Genomic DNA, 22,796 nt, shown 5'->3' on the forward strand with positions numbered 1-22,796 from the left:
TTTAACTTGGAAATCATGTTGTCCTAATTCTCCTTCCCAATCTAAATTGTAAAGGAGAAGTATCTTTGCAAAGCTGATAACGGTATTATGTGTTACACATGCCATTCTGTTTAAAAAAAATTTAGTGACCTTTTACCGGAATAAAAAGAGTGATGAAGATATAAAAAGCCATAAACTATTAATAAATTTTAGAATCATAACCTTAGAAAGTGAATTTATTGCCCATTCGCTTAATTTATTTTAATTTATTTTTATAATATGATAACTCAATAAATACTAATTTTCACTTTTCGCAACATTTTTTTCATATTTTTTTTCATGTTTGAAATATATTTCTGTAGTAAAATAAATACAAATATATATTAAAATCTGTAACAACAAGTGTGTGTTATCGTAGACAATATTTTTGATAAAAAAATAAAGCTAAAACGTAGCCGAATAGTATTAATCAGTAATATATTTTTATATGAATTTAACTGATTTATTTCATCCTTACTGAAAGTCTTATGTATATAAAAACCCAGTGTCATAAATAACTCGGTCTAAGTACCGCTATTGCGTGGAGAACGCTCTAAGAATAAAGATATGTGGAATATCTTAAGATTTCTGCGTAAAAATAATGTAAAGAAAAAAATGTAGAATTATATTAATTAGATATTTTTCATATCAGTTAAATAGTAAATATTTTCTTATGCATGTAGAATATCTTTGTCAGATAATTTTTCGAAAAAATTGACTTAGATATTTTCTTAAGATTAAAAAAACAAATGCATTCTATACTCTTTCCTAGTACAAAAACCGCTGATATATCGACAGACTAACGTATGTCACGATATCGCTTGCAGTGTTCTTTGTGCAACATAATGTAGCAAATCACATACACAACTATGTATGACATGTCGGATTACGTTAATTTCATTATATTCTCGAGACATTTAACTCGCCACCTGAATCTATGTTCGATAGGCACAGCACAGTGATTCACTTGCATGTTCGTCGTCATCTTCCTACGCAGTTTGCACAACCTAACACTTCACTTTATTTATCAATATGCAACCGGAAACTATTTAAATATGTATGATTACGACGCAAGCAAGAAGTTAATTATTAAGAAAGCGAATACGTAAAGAGAAGAGAAAGAAGGCGCAACAAAAGTAAAAGAATAAGAGAGAAAAAGGAAAAGAAGGCCAAATGAGATCTTGATTAGATTCGCTTGAAAAGGAGGAAAAGAGCGTGAAATAGAAAGAAAAAGGAAAAAAGAAAGATAAAAGAAAACGTAAAAACTTGTAATCAAAAATGAAAAGAATCGAGGAATAAAGATTTGACATAAGAAAAGAATACGAAACTAACAAAGAAGGAAAAAAAGAGTAAAAAAAGAAAGATGGATAAAATATGATAGGTGACGTAGAGCGTTGGAGAATACAGAAGTGTATAGTGTAAAAGAAGGGATCGAGATATGATTCAATAGCGTGTTGGTTGCGCGAAGGAGAAGAAGAAGAAGCAGATAAGGCAAAGCGAAAGAGGCACAATAAGTGGCGCGCGAACATGATAAAGGTGGAAGGGGTCGATCCGGAAGAGAAGCAAGTAGCGAAAGCAGAAGACAGGGAGAGAGAGAGAAAACTGAGAAGCGAAGATGACTCACCGCTCCTGCCGTTGGCCGTCTGGCGTGAGTCGCGTTTGGCGAACGTGCCGGTCATGTGGGCGAGCACTGTCGCGAGCACGACGAGTGCCCGGTAGCCGCCGCAGGACCTCATGGCCGTCCCTTTTACCGAACTAGAGAAAAGAGAGAAAACGAGACGGCTCTCGTAGAGACGACTCTCTCAGGACTCTCTACCGCCTCGAGCGGACCTGCTGAGCGCACTGCTGGCTCAGCGTCGACTGAGACGTACTTTGTGCTCGCCGCTCTATCAGCAGGACCGTCACTCCTCTCAGTACGTTTCACACCGCGGCCCGTGTGTATCCCCCGGATAGGAAACTACCACCACAATGTACGGAGAGTAAGCGCCGGGCAGGTTGTTGCTACTACCCGCCGCACAATGGGGCCTCGCACTCTTATCACCCGAATTTTAATCCCAGCGGTGCCACCGCGGTATCGGTCACCGCCAACTTTTCCTCTCGTATCCACGCACGGATCCTGCACACCTATTTAAAACCTATCGCTCCACCTCGCGCTCCTTACGATTGGCTCCTGCCCCAATTCCTTGCCCAATGGTACTCTCTCACCGCGCGTTCACCTCCTTTTCAGATCAGCGATGCAGCGGACGGTGGTCTCGGGTGGAAAGAGAAAGAGAGATATAGAGGGAAAGGTGGCGGATGGAGATCGGGTGGTGAAGTAGGCAAGGTAGTAGGTGGCGAAGTCCCCCGATTATGTCGTGGCGGTGAGCACTATTGTCGGGCAAGAGTACGACGGATACCGCGCGCGACGGTAACGAACTTCTCGAGTTCGCGAAACGGTGACGTTGAAAATTTCCCCCCTTTCGCGTGTTCGCGCACGCCGATCGCGGTCGACGAAGGTGAAGGGGGTTTTAGGTGGGGTTTACGTGCGAGCGAGCCAAGATCGGGCCGTTGCCGCCGCCGCCACCGCTGACTTTGCTCGGTTCGCTCTTTCCGCGTCTCTCTGCGTAACTGGTCTAGGATACCGCAAAAGCACCCAGCTAGCTGTTTGTCTAGGTTTCGTTACGACCGAGCAGAATTATGAACGTCGTGCACCTATTCTTGGGAAAGATCAACGGGGAAATACGACTTCCGTAACATGAACGTTTATTCACGTGGGAAAAACCGATGAGGAACTCTGATGTATGGACAAGGTCGAGCTGAAAAATTGCCGAACGCCAATGTAATCCATCGCATGGCACTGCCGTTTCCATCCGCGTAGATGTACGAACGATAGTAGAATGAACAAATGCGTTAGAAATGCAGATGGACAAACGATAGACAAAAAGCTAGCTAAGCTACTATATACGATATTTGTAGATACAAAAAACTCTTAAGAGTTTTCTTGTGTTTGATTTATGCCATATTTTCTAAGGAGAGAAAGAGATACAGATATTATGACAACTACTTTTTGCCAAGTTACTTATAATATTTTATTTAGAGTATCTAGACTCTAGAATGTCAAATTAAAAATTTTTATTTATCAAGTTTATAGTTCTGGATCTACAGAACTTGAATTTTTTGGACTTGAATTCACGCACACATATTTTCAGTGTTAATTTTTATAACTAAAAGTTCTTAAAAATATCGAATGATCAACAAATTTATAAAAGACGGAATAACATTATAACTTGTCTAATATATAAAATCCAGATATTTCAAAGTAGACGTGCTTGGTGAATGTTGCAATAAAGTCCACCCAAGGCCTCTTCTGGCCGACCACGTCGCGCCGTTTGGCAAACGCGTATTCCAATGCGCGTGCACTGCGCTATGGCGCAGCTATCGGTACATGCTGTGCCATATTGAGACTGCGCGCTTTCCTGTTCCTGTCTTTCGATTTCACCCGTGTATTCAAGACTATTTCGATTATAATCGTCCCGGCACACCCAGACTTCAGGTACCTTGACGTACCTTGGCAATGAGCAACGATTCACTAGCTCTTAAATTGTCTTACCTTGGCACTTCCCTTTCTACAACCGGTATGATGCCGGTATTTTGCACTTGCGAAAACCGCGACCGACTTTCGATCGATCGACAATTGTCTAATCTCGCGACAAAGTTGCAACTAGATATGCAAAAAGATCGTCATTTCTTCAGTCAGCCTAACCAACTACAATATCGCATCGACGCTTACAAGTATAATAATAATAATAAGCGTTTTATTATATATAATTAATAAATAATTGTTCTTATCATTGATGCTCGAAGGACCGTAATAAATAAAAATAGAAAAATATTGCAGAAAATGTATTAAAAAATGTAACATATGAAAAGTGAATCTGTAAAACCTCGGTAAAATTTCCATTTAAATTATCTATTATAGTTGATTCTGGCAAACACCGGTGATAAGAATCTTACCACTAATACGTTACATCAATCGTATCATCACACAAATATTAATTTCTATTATATTTATTACCATTATTATTGTGCTACTTTTCTAATTAAACACAGCTCTTAACATAAATTGTTTCCGTGATAATACAATAGCATGATAAAAATGCTAAAAGATAAAGATAATAAATATTCATGATGTGTGTGTCGCTATTTAGTTTTCTGTAGAAATATTTTTCAACTGTTTAAAAAAAATTATTTAAAATTTGTTATTGTTATTTATTTCAATTTAAATTATATTGCATAAACATTTTTTAAACAATATGAATAAAAGAACTATTCTTTTCAAATTTATTTTTTTTTAATCGTATCGTTGCGTTATTGCCAGTTACCAATACAATACTGTTTAATTAATCGATCGACCAACAAACGATTACGCGAGATTATACGGAAATCACACTTGTTTGTGCGAGGCTAATTGCAATAGACATACGGCGATGGTGGTGCGTGCCTTCGATTAATCTTTTAATCGGCCGGTCGTATTCGCCAAATACAACTGCGAATGTACTTCGGCAGCGATCTCAATTGCCCGTCGTCCTTCAGATCTTATTAAGCACCGACGATGAGTCGCTCGCGGAAGCGCGGCCACGCTTGTCCGTGGGCCCGAGCGTGTCGAAAGAATTTGTCATGACGGGACAGGTGTGACGATGTTGTGTTATTCATTGGCGTGATCCCGAGCAAACAATTGTCACACACACTGGAACACTTTCCCCCGCGATGGATGGCCCGTCTACCGCGGCGACGCATCGTTCACGGGAAATAGGAAAAGACGGGCGCGCGACCGCGCGAGAAAGCTGGCAAATCGGTCAGAGATCCGCTATTGATAACGCCTGAGTTGTTGGAATTATTTAATCGGCGGTAGAATCTTACAATCTTCAATCTAGTTAAGTCTTTAAGATATATTGCCCGCGAGGCAACGAAGATAGAGTCGTCCGTCACGATAATCGTCGTGAAAAGGAGCGAGCTCACAAAAAACGAGAGAATGTACTTTTTCCATAGGTACAACACATTTAATTAATTGAAAAAAGCTCTTGTTAGATACGAATAGACTGTCGAACGAGCGGAACATCTACTTTACCGAAGGACTTAGCGTGACCTTTGGCGTGACGTGAATATTTTGGCAAACGTTATCTCGAAACGGAAAGCAACGGCGAGAAAGGTAGGTAGATACGGTGGTCAGTGACAGGCCTGCGCCTGCCTAGCGAGACGAAAGCGGTCGTTTCGATCGCGCATCTCTCGCTTCACGAGCGTACCAGTGAAATGTGTTTTGCGCCGGCACGCGACGCATTCTAATGCATTTCGCATTGGCCTCTCTCTCCCCGCGTGAATTCTCGAGATCGTGCGCGGTTTCCGCCTGTCCATCTTTACCACGACCTCGCCCGCGCCGCCTCGTTGCTCCGCTTCAACGGGTATCCGTGATTCCCGATAGAAAGGGAATCCATTAACGAGCCGAGCGAAACGACGTAAACGACGCCTCGTTGGGACTTTAAGCCTGTCATGGGACTTTTTAGCCGATCGTTCGGCCGATCTGAAAAGTGCTGGGTTTCGTTTGCCGATCGCGTGAAGGTGTCGCGCGAATAGGTGAACGGAATCGAACGGCGCTTGCTTGATATAAGTCTCGATCACTTTCCCGATTTTTCTCACGCATATCTTGCCGCGCAAGGACGCACGTTGTCTGTAGCAGTGCTTTTCAAAGCGGTCGCTAGACCAAGCCAAAAAAAGGAAATAAGAAATTGTATTTATTAAACAGGCTATAGTGTTAAGTACTCTCACTCTATAAATCTATTGAAGAGTAAAATAAAAGGAAAAAAAAAAAAAAAATAAAAAATAAAAAGTAAGATAAAAAGTTTCAAGTATCAAGTTGAGTGATTTCAGTTTTTAACAAAAAGATCAGAACGTTTAAATGTAATGGTTCGTACGACTTATATTAATACGATTGAAACGATTAAAATAAAAGGAAATTGGAGTTTATAATGTATACAAGAATTAATGGGATATGGTTTGAGAAGCACTGCTCCGTTAGATTTGTTTATCAGGAGAGCGGATAGCTCTTTTTTAGAATTCGAATGTGTTTATCAATGCAAACGAATCGTTTCTTTAAGTGCACGCGCGCACGTGTAGTAGGTACATATATTCATAAATGAACCATTAAAAAGAACAGCGCTTTATTTCTTATCTATGTAAAAATAAGGGCATTTATTTTTACATAGATAAGAAATAAAGCGCTGTTCCTTTTAATGGTTCATTTATGAATATATGTACCTACTACACGTGCGCGCGTGCACTTAAAGAAACGATTCGTTTGCATTGATAAACATATTCAAATTCTAAAAAAGAGCTATCCGCTCTCTTGATAAACAAATCTAACGGAGTAAACAGAAAGTTAAGATTTTTATCACGATAAACGTGAGTGAAGATTCATAACGTAGAAAATATAAATTTTTCTACATTATATGTATATCGTATATCTCGTAAATAAAACGGTATATTCATATCTTAAATATTCTTAAGTAAAATCATATATTTTATTTATAAAAATTTATTTTGTTCTATCATATGATATTCTTCATCCATGCATATCGTAATTAAAACGTCATTGCAATGTGAACAATAGTTATTTTCCACATTTAATATCGCTTTTATTTGTATTTTTCCGCAATTTGTTCACACTAATTATACTGCAGTAAAGTGGTTATTTGCATTTATTAAACAAACACGCACGCACATATAATGACTTACATAATATGTGAATTTAAAGTTCTAATCATTCTTATCTTATCATAATGGTATGATCGAGATAACGGTGAACAACAAAATAGTAGTTTTCCTTTGGTGTCGCAAGATTGTTTTTAAAAAACATAACATTTCTGTTGGAAATGAAGTATTTGAAAAACAGTCGAATCATGAAAACGTATTTGGGAAAATTCGCGCCAATTTTTTTGCCAACGTTTTTGCGAACTATGAGAAAATATAAAAGTAAGTAGTTAAATCAAATACACGGATACGTAGCAGCGCTACGAATCAATTAGTACTTTCACTGATCCGAATTTCGTGAAAAAGTGTTTCGCCGTCTCGAATCGCCTCGGTTTATAGACACGAGTTTTTTTTATTTACGTGAAAGTTTAGTTTGCAATAAGCAGGAACGTCTTTCTTTTTTTCATCATAGTGTGTTTCAGTCTTCGAGTTGGAATGACATTCACACGTATCAATGAGGGAAAATATTTTGCCCGGAAGAGAGACGAGTGATATATTTGCACTGTCATAATTAAAATTTATGACAGTGTTTATGAACAGATAAAAAAATAGATAAAGCATTTGAATGCCAGATCTTATTAAACAATGAATAATCTTTCTCATAAATAGAAAAATGTTCTAAAGGAAATTTTTATAAACAAATACTAATGAGTGCAAAGTAATAATCTGTAATAATGTGTTTTATTAATTTGAATATATTTTTTTAATATTAAAAAGATTAATTCATTTTTAATTAATTAATTAAAAAATGTTAAGCCGTGTATCTTAATTACGAAGATAATTAGACTTTAATGGAGTACAAATATAAAATGCTTTAGATTTTTCATATTTTTTTTCATTCGTTGACCAAACTTAAAATTAATCTTTCTTTAAGTGTTGAGGAAGTGCTGAAAACGTGAAAAATTAATGTGAGAACTATGATAGTGTATACATTTTTTTGCACTAATTAGAATTGTAATTAATGTGCAGCTATGGGCTACATGTACGATGACTCCGACCAAGATGAGAGATAATTATCGACCATAACGGTTGTAATAATTAGAGTTGCTAGAGAGTGATATGGCTACAAATGCAGTTTTGTATACGGATATATAGATTAAGCATTATTAAAATGTATACTGATATTTAACTACTTAAATAATTTTACAAAAGTTATCGAGTTGCGAGGAAGGACTCGATAAACGACTCGCTGAAATATCAAAGGATGCCATTAGGATAATTATCCTCATCTGCGAGCAACGGACTCTATTGCTCGAATAATAAAAAGTCGCTTTGTTTAAAGGACAATGGAACCTGTTAAATAACAGGTATGCCGCTTAACGAGGCATGCCAATTAATCGCTATAATTATATGAAAGCTAGCTGATATAAAGCTAGCTTTAAAAATCGGCAGTTTTAAATTACACACAGTCGGAGCTTGGCGGAACTGAATACAGATTTTCGTGCACCAACGCGACGTTAAGGAATACTGTGATGTATAATATTTAAGATAAAGACGAATGAATCGTTTAATTTCTGCGCTACTTTCTGCCATGTCTTGATAGAAGCATTTTTATTCAAAATAATTCTAATTTTTTGATGTCAATTAAATTAAAAAAAGACCAAAAATTAAATTAAAAAAAAAAGTAATTAGTGAAGAATAAATAAGCGGACATTTTATAAGTAAATTTTATAAGTTATAGAATTTCGTATAAGTTTTAACAATTCGGTCATGCATTAGTATTAATATTTAAATAGAATTTTTTAAATTTTCTTAAAATTAATCTATTCTTTTAGTCCCTTAATAAAAATAAGATAGTTCAATATTGCTGCCACGTTATAATCTTGCTATTCAATCTTACAGTAATCTGGTTATTCGGGATAAGACAGTTTCCAGGAAAGAATTGCATACCGACAATTTTAGTGTGCCACGACCTTCATATGAGAGAATTATTCCCGGTGTGATAAAAGTTCTATTCACCTTCCGGAGACATTTCTTGTATATAGAAACGACATACCGTGTTAAATCGATCTCCGTTCAGGCGTGCAGATTGAGGTAAGAACAAAGAGAGACACGAGTGTCGTAATCTCTTAACTGTGCACCGACGGTTATAACAAACATGGAATTTGCCTTTTTCACAAACCAAATAAATCTTTCATCCTTATTTTTTACTTTTAACACGAAATAACGACATGTTAATTGCTTTCCCTGTACCACATCGAATGTTTTACGTGTTGTATTATGTAACAAGAGTATAGCGTACAATGCAATTATGCAAATTCTGCGGATCGAAGATTACGCATTTTTAATCAAATCGACAAGTTTTCGTGTATAACGATAAACTATTGACTATACATTTATTATCTACTATATTATTTTATATTTTTGAAGAATTTATTACTTTCAATAAACGTGTTGCTTGAAAATGAAACAGGAATGTAGATCATGAATAAAATATCTTCGGGGGTACTCCGCTCACTCGAATGACAACTAAATGACAACACGGGAGATACTTGAATGCAACGATAATTACCCCTTCCACTCGAGCGGCGCGAGGAATGAAATACATCGCTACGAGATGCAGTTACGGGAACCGACGTCTTCTCCCATTCATTTCCAGCCGTTCGCACAGTTCTTTTCACGCATGATCGGTAATATATATGGGAAGATATACGCGCAATTTATTTACGTCGTTTACATTGTTATTCCCCTCGAGATGCTTCGCTTCTCGTGATTACGAGGTAAGAACGTTCGTAACGCGCACCCGCGGACTCATGGCCTGTAGGGGCCTTTGTGAATGTGGATCGTGACTGTTTTGCACCGATCCTACGATCGTGCCGGGATACACAAGGTGCGCTCAGATCAATGACGTAACGCCGTAAGTGATTGCGCAGAACAACGGGACCAGATACCCGGTTGGATATAGAGCATCCGTAATCTGTGACATACATCGATATTCAAATTCATGCGATTCACTTTCAACTCAGATCATTCTGATAAATCGATTGAATGATACCACTAAATGAATAAGTCGTTGTTTAGATAAAGATGCTTAGCTTCTCTTAGTAGTTCCTCTTAGAGCACTAAGCTTATTTATACGTACCTCTTTATAACTTATATAAATTAATTTTCTTTTACCATTTCATTTAGTTTGCATTTTGCGAAATAATATTTACAAACCTACTTAAAGTTGCTAATATTCAAATATTTTTTCTAATACCAACATTGATTATTCAGAAAATAAAGTTATTACATTGCTATATATTGATATAAAGTCTAATTTTATCCAATATTCAAAACATAAAATTATGTTTATAAAAATAAAAATAAAGTTTTCTTAACGTTGGAAAAGTGACTTGGTATATTATAAGAGTCAATATTTCCTTCAAAATGTTCAACTTTATTGAAATTATGACAATAAACGTGTAGAAAATTAACCAAAATCAAAATTCTATTTTTCATAAAAAAATAACAAATACTATAACAAAATGTAAATTACGTAAACCAATATTCAATGCAAAAAAAGATATCACACACACACGCATATACATATATGATATCTCTTTTTGCATTGAATATATATATATTTAAAGAAAAAAATATTTAAAGAAAATACAAGAATACGATAAAGTTTTACATCTCTATTCATCAGAAATATGCAAATTGTTATATTAAATGATACATGTAATAATATATGTAATTTCCTTCATTACGAGAAATAAATTAATAGGGTTTGAAGTAAAAATAATTGTTCACAATTTTATTATTTTTAAATATAATTATAATATAATTAAGTAATTAGTCTACACTTAGCTTAGCTAATAGTTCACAATAAAGTGATTATTTTAATAGTTATAAAACATTTTTATTTTATTCTTTACGGTTTAATTTTAAGCCATCTCCCTCTCCTTTTCTTCGGCAAAAAAAGGAAACAGAAAGCTGTGCAAGGCACGTATGATGTGATACAACGAAAGCAAAATTTTTATTCGCCGAACATCGAGTTGTCGACATTTAACGGGTGAGTTTTATACTCTCCGTAGATGTTCCGACACGCCTCGCGTGAAAAAAATTTCATTCGTCATGATCCCCGTGAGGCGGGATGATGGGCTGCAACCAAACGGTTTGTCTGACAGCGGTAAGCATTATAGTATGTTAGCGCATGAAAGCGAGAGTAACGCATTTATTTGATTGGCACATTTATTGCTGCGATTTTATTCTATGGCTTCGTATCTCTCGTATGATTAATATATTCTTCTAACGTCATCGTGCGTACGAGAGAGAGTGCGTTTCCCATGATAATTATACAATAATATTATCGCGATTTATACTACCTTTTTGTACAAATGTAAAAAATGAGATTGGTGACAGCAGCACTCAATGGTGGAGCAACACTGGTCGCTCGAAAAGAATATTTGGTTAATTAGCGCATTCGGTTTTCAGCTGTTTGATAGGTTTGCGGTTATGTAAATGGGCGGAAGACGGACACTCGGTGGTACACGAGCGTTTCCGGTAACCCCGAGTAAACATTCGGGGCGCACGACGATTGTGCAACAATTGGCAAACTAATGACTTCGATTATACGCGACTGAATGCTATCGCACGGCAAATCTCGCCTCGGCTCGGCCTGATCGGGGCCTAAAAACACATCCTGAATCAGAAAAACGTCCTGAGCGCCGCATGGTAACGGTTCTCGCTCTCCATTCCGTATTTCACATCTCCGCGCGCTTACCGTAAACCGCAGAAACGCACCCACGGGGGGAAACCGCGTGCGTGCGTGCGTGCGTGAGCGCGCGTGTGCGAGTGCGTGTGTGAAAAATACTTTCTTCTCGCGCGGAAAACCGTGTTACACCGCACGGTTTCTCTCCACGATCGAATATATGAGCGGGCGTAATGTAAAATTCGCGCGCCCAGCATAATTAAAGACGAAGGCGTAGCCCGCCCGCGAGCGTTTCTCTCAACACTTCATTAGTGCATCGAGCAATTTCATTACCCAAGTAGTTAGAATTTTGTAATTAAATTCATGTGTGATTGGTTCTAAGATTTATAAAGACACTCTTAAAGTAGCGGGTTAATAAAGAGCTCCGCGCTTTTCTATTTTATTCAAGATCATGGCACAACTAAAAATATATTATTGAACATTATATTATAATAACGTTTGCAATTATAAAGATTTTTATATATGCTGCACGCGTAAAATTCTTATCAAGAAAAACAATATTAGCATCATTTAATACGGAGAGATTAAATATTAAACTGAAATGAATTGTGATCAAGAAATATCTAGATATCTGAATAATATAGCTAATATTCAAAAATATAATACTAAGATTAATTAATTAAGATGTTTAGGTAAATACAATTTTTAAATGTAATATTAAAAAATTTTGTTAATGCTATTTTACACCGTGGGAAACGCTTTACCTCTATGATTGCATTAAGATTCCCTCGATTCCTAAAATTCCTAAAAACAGCTGTACATAAGCCATTAAACTTTACAAAGTACACAATGCGATGTTTGCGACTAAATAAATTCAACCCGTTGAATTTACACGTGCATTTTATATACGTATGATGCGATTACAATCGTCGGATGGGATTTTTCCAAGAAAATCACAACCAACGTTTCTTCTTTAGGAAAATCGTGTCACTCCGAGAAATCCTTCGTACTCACGATATATGTAGGTCAACGCATAAAAAATGCGAGACATTTCGCGATAGACCGAAGTTTTTCTGTGTGACAACGAAACAAATAATACCCAACAAGCCTAATACAAAGCCATACAGATTCAGACGTGTGACAGGAAAAAAAAATCAAGATTAATTTGAGAAATATAATAGTACTGTAATTTAAGTTAATTAAAAAGAAAAGAAATTAATCTGCTAAAAGTAAAAAATTCAAATAATAAAAAAAAAACAATAAAATTTAAAAAGTAAAATGCCACATCTCAAGATCGTTTTGTTCGTGGAGAATTTAATTTTGACTAATAAAAAGGAAGACTAAACCGTTTGAAAGGGAGATAAAAAGAAGAAAATAAATGAAATAATAACTCGGTTCCGTCACTTTTTATGAAAGATAAAAGTACTTTTTGTTTTCACGTATTGCTAACACAAATAAAGTAGAATCATAAAAGTAGGAACTCGTTTCACGTCTAAAGTGTGCATCTAGCCATATTTTTCTTTTATGCTTTCATTCGATCGTTATATGCGAACAGCTGTGGCGCAGAAAGGGAAGGCCAGACATCGCCATCTTTCTCCTACCTATCACCCACATGGCTCATGATCAACAATGCCGAGGCGGACCGTGCACCTTCTATCCGCGTCTCTATATATAAAAAAAAATTCCGATGAAAGTGATAATATCAACAGAACGTTTCCGCGCTACGGAAACTCAAGCCGTCAGGCTTCCACGATCATCGCGCAGACACGCGTTGTTAGAATACACTTTTCCCCGAGACATTGATATTAATATTCTGCTGCGAAAACAACATTAACGTCGCGCTTATCGGCGGAGTGCGCAGTCACGACGGAATGACCACCGGCACAAGCCGATATCAGCTAATTTTCTTGGATAATGCAAAACAAGATCTTCGTGTCCGAGGCCCTGCCCGCGGAATTCTCTGCCGCACGGAGAAAAGTAGCATAAATCGACGCGTGACGGAGAAATGCGGAATATACTGCAGAATTTGCGGCTTTAATCTATTCAAATGTCTGGAGTTATTCTCTTTAATATGAAGACAAAGAGTAAGACAAATAGAGAAGAAACACATTTTTTTTCATTCTTTCAACACTTTAGACATATGCCGTATACATTATTAACAATAATTAAATTAAATCGATAAAAAAGTTAATATATTATTTTTGGATATCTGATAGTAGTATAAAAGATAATAATAGGAGATAATAATCAATTGTTCACAAAACTTATCTAATGATTACAAGATATAACAATAAAATTAAACTAAATTTACTTTAGCCGGAATTCCAAGAAAGACAAACTGCAAATATTTGATAAATAATAATAAGAAAGTTATCCTCCATTATATCTTCCACAATGTTTGACAATTTTTATTTCTGAATATTATTTGCTGATTAATTAAAAGATTATTAAAAAATAATTGGATTGCACTTTAACGAATCTTTCAATACAATGGAATATAAAATGCCATAAATTTTAAATCCTGCCATTACGCAAATGGGTGCTTCAAAGTTCTTACTCGAGATTACATTTATTGCGAAAATGCTTGACAAATGAACGTAATGATAACGGTGCATTTGTATCATTAATAAACGCATAGATTAATAAGCTGCTATGCGCAACGACCAGACTAATTGAAATCAATATTACGCGTTCTTCTTCCCCGACAATGACAGTCGTTCTCAATTAAAATGATTAAAGTATTCGTGCGTGATAAAACGGTTTCAATTAAACGCCCCACGACTTAGCGGGCAAATCATGAGAATAGGTGTGCGCAGCGTGGAGATAAAACATGCTGGAAACATTAATTTCAATAAGTCGAGTGTAACCGTGCTCGACGCGCTTGTTAAACAATCAATCAGAGCCTAATAGTGCTAATTGAAAGCTTGAATGCAAGAACGGTGCAGTTCTTTGATGTAAATTTAAAAAAAATGATAATGATTTTACAAGTAATAATATCCCGTGACATTTAATAGTTAATTTTTATTGCATTTATTCGTATTTAAATGTACGTACAAAATACGTATAATTATTTATTACCGTTTTGACTGAAGAGCAAATATGCCCTTTCGCTCAGAGCGACAAGTTTACAAGTAATTGCTTATGTAAATTAATGTTTTACTTTGTATGAGCGTGTCGTTACGTTTCTAGAAAATTACACCCGTAACGAGAGAGATGCTCGTTCCTATTTACATGCTCACCGCTATACACGAAGATGAAAGTTGTGAGGCGACAAGAGTGACCGGCGCGTATCACGCCTGTCCCTTGCGCGCGCGTAGAAAGATTGCAGTTGGGACGGTGTCGGTTATGCAAGGCTTACGTGCCGGCACAAGTGGCATAATTAACGAGTACGAAATCCGCGACTGTCTATGACCGCATCGATATCGGCGTCGCATCATTAAGGTCGATGCTACTCTCGCGTGAGTTCCGCGTTGCAGAGGCAGTTCGTTACGCGAAAGATCGCCTTTAAAATTTAATTATACGTCGGCTGATGACACGTTCCGACACTGTTAATTGGGACGTAGCATACTCTCTCGCAAACTAGAGTTTGGTGCTTTTTAAAAACAGTCCAACGGCGTGCCAGAGTATGAAACAATCGATTATGTTATCTGGTTTGTACGACTTATGGGTGCCGAGAAAATTCGTGAATACATAAAAATCAATGATATTGCGTGTACGTAATTATAAGTCATCTTCAATAATAGTAAATTATAGCAGTGATATCAAGCAAATCCTTGCAATTGCATTGATTATGTCATAACAGAGAAACTATACTTATTATTAATTACTACGAAATCCAATGCATTTTTTATTTTTTAAAGAAATCTGGCTATATATAATATATACAGTCTTCATTCAAGTATTGATGTAATCAATTACATTTTATAAATTCTACGATTTCTTTCGATTTCTTGCAACTCGAATTAAGAAACTTTATTCTTCAACTCAGCTTTTATAGTTATATAGAATGTGTAGTAAAAAAGTGAAAGTAAAATTTAGAAAATAGAATTCAATTTTAATATCAATATATAAATTAAATATTTCTTCTTACGTATTACGAAAAGTGAGATTCATAAATAAAAATAATGAAACTGTTAACTACATTCTGGTAAAAATGTTTACCAGATCTTTTAGTTACAAATAATTACCAATGGTGTAAATTTAAGAAATACCATTTCTATTAATGACGCTTATAAGTATAATATTATAAGAAGCTATCTGTTTGAATTTATGTAATGTAATGTCGCATATGTTATTTCCTCGAAGAAATTCCAATTTAAATTATATGTAAATGTTAAACGTAGAATTAATAAATTTCCTAATTAATATTTGTGCATTAAATTGCCTAATTATTGCACACATTAATCGCACTTATCTTACATCCTGCCAGAATCAATAATATAAAGAGTTACGAATAAAATTTTTCATTACTCATTATTACAAAACTCAACACAATGTTAATTGCACGTCTTAAGTAACGTCATCTGACTTAAAGATATGTGACACGTTTTTCTATCTCAGATTTTGTTAATCATAAATCATTCTTTTGTGGCAACTGAAATTCCCATGGGAAATTAAAGACGGGCGGTCATATTTGATAAACTCGATTTTGCAGTCGACGAGATATACAAGTTAACCGTATATTCAGAGAGAAAGAATAATGAACTTTATGTACAAGTTGACAAGGCTTCATATTTCGCACAATGTTTCACCATGTAACGAGAGAACTTTTAATTCGAGCGTTATGTTCGTAATTCAAACAGTCACGAGTTACGGATGCTACAAATTTGATAATTAGATACTACGGGGAATTATGTAAAGTGCACTGAGAGGGAGACGCACGAGCCATATGTCTAATGAGTCATTACATAGGCATCAAATAACTGCTATGTTTAATTTGATACTAACGAAACTGGTTTAACGAATAAATGCACGTTTCACGCAGATACACCGTCGTTGCAGTTGCACGAACAGGGTCTCAAAATGCCTTCGCGTTCTAGTTGATCGTGATATAAGAGGTACTGCCGTGCCGCTGTAGAACGGCCAGGCAGCATTTCACGGCACATTTCGTAATTAGATTGAAAGCGTGGAATGACTTTTAATGATAACACATAAAAAATACATTCGTAAGAGTTAATATTAAGATAACGAATCTTTTATAGCAAATATTAATTTGATATCCGGAAAAAAATATAACTAAAACATCTGCAATATGTGACAAGTGTTTCTTAATTGGCGTTAAATGTTTCTTGCGTCACTGTTTTTTGCCAATCCAAAAACAGCATATAATAATTATATATTTTTCTTGAAATTCATAATTCTTGACAATTATATATATTCGAAAAGAGATAAATTAATCATATTATTGTAAAAAAACCTAAATAAATATTAGTTTCAAACAATTGAATTTTTGAACACAAATTTCGTGTATTTTTATACTCTGTCAATTTTCTGTATTTCAATACTCTGTCAATGTTTTGCAGTTTCTTGACTGTTATATCCTTTCTCATCAAGCAACGCTATTCAAATTAATTGGTTTCGCAGCGTTGCGCGGAAGGATATTATGAACATTACGTATACGGTTATTCAAACACCGAAAAACGCTAACCTAATTAATATTATTTTTTTTTAGAGGATAAAATTTATCCCACATTAAGGTCGTGTTATAAGTTGCGTTACGTGAGTGAAACGAGAAATTAGATCAACAACTTAATTTTTATAACGTCTAACTGCACACATACATGTACCTATGTATGCATAAGCAACATTGCATAAACGTTGGCTGATACGGGAGGGTATTAATATTCTGATATCTCTTACTAGTATTTTGAATACGAAAGAGGAAAGGACAGAGTTACTCGTAACTCCTTAATGAATTTAACGAGCGGATTGCGTTCCGCCTCTTGCGATAAGAATCGCGACTCATCGTAAGGGCGTAACCTGACGTTTGCCTTCGGCAAATTAAATCAACAATTGCGATTCGGCAATAAATGGATATTGATTACTTTGAAGTCTGCGTGTAAAATTAATTCTTTATCATATGATAATTTCGTGCAATTATATAAATTTATAAGTAAACATATAAACATTTTAACAATAACCCAATAGCTAACAGAAAGATTTACTTAAAAAAAAAAATACTAAAAGAATTTAGTGTATGTAAATAAATTCGGAGTAAATAATTCATACAATTTTTTATATAAAATATTGTATTATTTCAATTTTTTTTTTCTTCATACTTTTGTTCGTTATAAATAACTTTGCACAGAAAATACAACTGTTAAATGTTAGGATGTAAATATGAAACTTGATGTAAGCACAAAATGTTTCGAATTGACGAAATCTCATGTTAATCAATCGACATGGCGGAAAAGCAAGGTGGATAATATTGCATTCCTCTAAAATTGGTTTCGTTTCTGTTAATGCGAATATGATTGATCGATCACGTCATATAATGGACGGCATTGTCGTATTCATTAGAGCAACTTGCGGCACGCAGAAATCACAGGGAATCATCGTGCAGAGTGGGTGCGTAGAGAGATTTCCAAAGAGGCGATTAAGAGATTGCCCGGCGCACAGAACCGTCAATCACCGATTGTTCGCGCTCCCACACGTGTTCAAGAGTGATTAATTACAATTTTCACTTGAGGCGCCCGTGCGTAGCGTCAGTCTCGAACGTCCACAGAATTCGCACAGTACATTCGCCGATGTACTTTGGCGATGTATTTACCACAGTTTCATACGTCAAGTAAAATGGATATTGCATCTAGAGGAATAAAATTTTCAATGGCTTGACTATTTATATGAAATATAACATTTTGTAAATTATGTCAAACAATAGCAAAAAAATGTTAAAATTAAATAACCAACGCGCAAGTGTTTTACTAAAATAATTAATTTAACAAATAACATGACAATTACATGAGATATTATATCTCTTCTTATTTTTGAGATAATTAATTTATGCTGTTTTATCTATTTGAAAAATGCTTCCAATTACTACAATTTAAGTATAATTCATAGTTTACGATGTTAATTACATATTTATAACTGTTCTAATCATGCAAATTATTAGCTATTAGTTATTATTACGCGATAAGCAAATATTAAAAAATATTATAGTTACATTCACTGTAATTATAATTGTGTACATTTACTACATAAAATATTATTTTATTTCAACAATCTATATCTCTTGTTATTGTTAAATCCGTAATTATAATAACTATAAAAGTGGAATTCTTAATCATAATTATTTTACTATGCAATTAAAGTTAAAATCACAAAATGAAAGACATTTCTCTCAATATAACAATGCATATATGCATACATTAAAAAATAGTCATTTTAAAACTTGCCCACTTTAATATGTCCTCTTTTATAAATTTTGATTGATGAATATATTTTTGAAAGTTATGATTTGATGATCTTGAAACATGTCCGTATTTCTCTCGCCGCGAGATTTCCAAGGGGACGTAGACATGGCATTTGCACCTGCAGTATGCAAACACCGCCGATCGGCATAATTGGGTTTCGGATCTTTACGGTACGCGCGAGCGACACAATATCGGGCTCTCGACGGAGACGTACGAGATACAAGATAAAATCTCGTACACGTGCATAAGGGTTCGCCATCGAGAACGCGGCTCATGTCGTCGTTCTCGTTGTCCCTGCCGTTGCATTCCGCAAGGCGTAACGCACCGCGAAAGCCGCGTCACCCGCATTATGCGCCGCATACATTCGCCGATCTTGTGCTCTCCCGCTTGGCGTTATCGTGGGAAGGTCATGCTGCTTTCCACGTGGAATTCAAACATGTAAACGCAATAATGCGAAATTACCTAGTGTGAGGAAAATAATACAGGCGAAACTCGGGAAAAATGGAAATAACGTTATCAACGAAATGCTTCGAGTTGTATGGTGCTTTGATATTCTGTAGAAATCGTGTAACACGTTTGTTATTGCTTTAAATAAAAAGTTAATATTTATAATAATTCAGAAATATACTTATTTTTTTCTAAATAATCACGAATAAAGAAAGAAATTGAACAAAATACAACTATGTCTGATACAAATAGACTAGAAAATCATTAATTAAAAAAGAAATTTAAAAAACAAATAAATCAACATTTATTTATAAGATAATTGCATTTTAATTATTTATTTATATCTACAAATTAACAAATTTGTATAAAATTACTGTATTGTTTAAATTATTTCTCCTACTTTTTCTCCTTTTCACATTAAACTTAATTAAAATTAACAAGAATAGTTAATTTAAATTTCTGTCCAAAATTTATGTATAGATGCAGATTAAATTTTCTTTTTTCATAATTGAATCTTTATTGACTGCAATTTGCTCTTAAGACTTATCGCGATTGGACTATTTACTTAATTCATCTATTTTTAATATAAAGTTACAAAGTTTTATGTCTTCCACAAGTAAGTGTCCTATTGCTTGGTCGGGCGAAGATAAGCTTGTAGCGAGCAGAGACACAGTAGGACAGCACGTGCTCGTGAGCACGAACGTCTTGCATATATATTGCGAATAAGCGCAGCATCTCTTCGTTTTCTCCGCCTGTGCCCGCTACCGTGATGTAAGCACGTACACGCGGCAATTCCTCTACGCGTAACACGCAAGTCCTTACAAGGCAGCGTGCATTCCACGATGGTAGAGTGTAGACTCCAGCGGTAACGAAGTGCCGCCGCGATTCGAAACCGTTTCCCTTCCCGACAAAGTCCTTAGTTGCAAAAAAAAAAAAAAAAAAAAAAAAATCTGAGAGAAAAGGAAGAACAAATGGACGATGTGTTGAATACAAAGGCAATTCGCAGCGAGGTTATAAAATGTGAGACAAAAGATGTATAGCTTCATTTAAGTCTCAAGTGTCCGATTGGATAAAAATGAAGGGGTTATAATAGGAAAGCCGTGTGTAATATATTTAAAAATAAATATAAAATAACATTGTAGTTTAAATCGTTTCTTTAATCGTTATATGAAAAGTTTTTGATTATGTTAATAGCGTACGAATATTGCGTATGTTTCATAAAAAATTGATCGCGTTTGGTAAATTTAAGTTTCCCCTTCGGGGACTCCTTTACAGTAATTGCGAAGACGTGCTGCAAAATTGAGGAAGATGCACAAGTGTATAATGCAACAGCATGAATAATAACACGGTAGAAAAGCGGAATGTATGTTTAGTATGTATTTTATCCGTAAAAGTGTAATTAGCAGACACACAACAATTACATGCACATCGCGTTTATTGCTGCCGTGAGCACACTCTAAAACTCAAGTCACGAGAAAGCGCATACGGTCTTCAAAACGATGAAGATATCGCTCGGTTTAATGACTTCTTCAGCGCCTGAAATTGTCGGAATTGCAGCGTTATCCTGCCCACATGCACGAATCATTCCTCTAGCTATCTCATGCGGATATAGGAAACATTTTTCCTTTCGATTCACGAACCGCATTTAACGTCGAGCGTTATTAATTCGTTTATAAACATTATAAATTATTAAAAGGCACGTACTTTAAGGAGATTGCGTGCGCACGCGGCGCATTCCTCCTGTGTACCTATACTCGCGAATGCCTCGGGAAACAGATACGGACGGTGCCGTAAAAACGTTACGACTTCCTTCTCTACGCTCTCGTACCAATATCGTATATATTTGAATATGCATCAGGCTGCGAATTTTTGCAGGTGCACGGCATAACGGTGCAACTCGTTGATCAGATCGCGTTACTTCCGGCGAAAACAATTTTTCATTGCTCTCGTCTATACGTGCGAAATTTTTGCATACGCCATTGCATAATCGGATCGCCGGGCACACGGTGCGTTGTGCGGATTATGTTTTTATTCCGCGACATTTGCGACTTTATTTGCCATTCATTATGCAATGCGGCATTTCGTAATTTTGAATTTCATCAGCTGTACAAAACCCGCTTCACAGACGTCATTGCCATACCCTCAGTAAAAGAAAAATCGTATATATCACATATATCGCTTATATTTCGCTCGCGATTAGTTTGGTTGACATTTTAATTCATACGTTAGTTTCCACGTTAACTGCTATCTTGACACGGCTACGTAGATTTTAATGAGACACGTCGAAGGTTTTTCGCCACCGGCGATGAAAATGTAAGGCGCGCGGCTGCATAGTTAAGGCATTGCATTTCGATGATGGCGATAATTAGCTGATATTGATTTAAATCTAAAAAAAAGTCAGTGAATTAATTCATACTTCGATCTTATGTTGTATGTATATTGATAGACCTTTGGAAAATCGTAATTGCATCAGATGAAATACTGAAGTATTGAATATAATAAATGCACGCAAATTCTGAATTTTACTAAACATAATTCAACAATTATCTATATTTGTTATCAAAATTTATTATCATATTCATTACGTCAATCAAGATTTCGAGTAGCCTTCTCCTATGCAATTAAATATTTTTTATCACGTGTTTGTCAAAAATGGTTCCTTTCGTGTCATTTTTCTGTGGATAAAGTCGCGAATTTCAGCATTTTAACATTCTTGCACAGTTCTTGTCCTTCAATAAATGGTATCAATCGTGACGGAAAACTTTATGACTTTACGACTTACTTAAGAACGACTTTTTTAGCACGTTTGATCATTGCAGCCACATTTCAGCACGCACAGGTGCCTTTATCTGCATCCCCCTCTCTTATTTGTGCACAAAGAGTCAACTTTACAACTTTACGCTCTTGCCACATAATGTACTATTAACTAATTGCCACATAATGTACTATTAACTAATTGCCTTTAAACAATACATTCTACCTATTGTTTTCATTTCAATCAGCTGTCAATTTATTATCTTATTTTTAATAGATAAATTTTGCTAAATTCATGTTTATCACGCATTTTTCTTATTTTTGTATCTTCTATTTTTTTTATTACAATCTAATATAGTAACATTATTGCTGGCATTTTTCTCTTTAAACATATTATTCGCTGTCGTACATATAGATGTCATTTTTATAAAATATTAAATGTATATGTGTAGTAATAAAGTCATTACTATTATTATTAATAGTAAAATACATGCGTTTTGTGATCAATAAATTTCTGTCCATGTATATCTATTTTAATGTGCATTTTTTTTATATTGTAATGCAAAATACTAAAAAAATGCACTTCAAAAAATCGAAAGGTATCTATTTGGCGCGTTGTCAATTTTACGTCAAGCTATACAAATTGGTAAGTATATCACGTACACGCAATGAGTAATTGTGAATTACCACGGAAATAGTAAAACTATCTGCGAGGTTGTAATATTTACAGGAAGTGAGCAATG

The 22,796-nt window shown here is 35.3% G+C and overlaps 1 protein-coding gene and 1 long non-coding RNA gene across 2 annotated transcripts in view; one reads left to right on the top strand and one right to left on the bottom strand.

Annotated features, from left to right (window-relative positions):
• LOC105834119 (laccase-5) overlaps positions 1 to 5,832 on the bottom strand; it is a 55,869-nt gene extending 50,037 nt beyond the window's left edge. Inside the window, exon 1 of the mRNA XM_012676361.3 lies at positions 1,643 to 5,832. Within this exon, the coding sequence (XP_012531815.1) occupies positions 1,643 to 1,754 (112 nt within the window). The 5' untranslated portion in view covers positions 1,755 to 5,832. The remainder of the gene's footprint in view (positions 1 to 1,642) is intronic.
• Positions 5,833 to 6,861: 1,029 nt separating this feature from the next.
• LOC105834113 lies at positions 6,862 to 10,249 on the top strand. Its single transcript, XR_003626540.2, has 2 exons — positions 6,862 to 8,835; positions 9,215 to 10,249. It is a non-coding gene; the product is annotated as an uncharacterized LOC105834113 (long non-coding RNA).
• Positions 10,250 to 22,796: the final 12,547 nt, after the last annotated feature.

This window comes from Monomorium pharaonis, chromosome 9 (assembly GCF_013373865.1).
Source record: "Monomorium pharaonis isolate MP-MQ-018 chromosome 9, ASM1337386v2, whole genome shotgun sequence".
Classification (NCBI taxonomy): domain Eukaryota; kingdom Metazoa; phylum Arthropoda; class Insecta; order Hymenoptera; family Formicidae; genus Monomorium; species Monomorium pharaonis.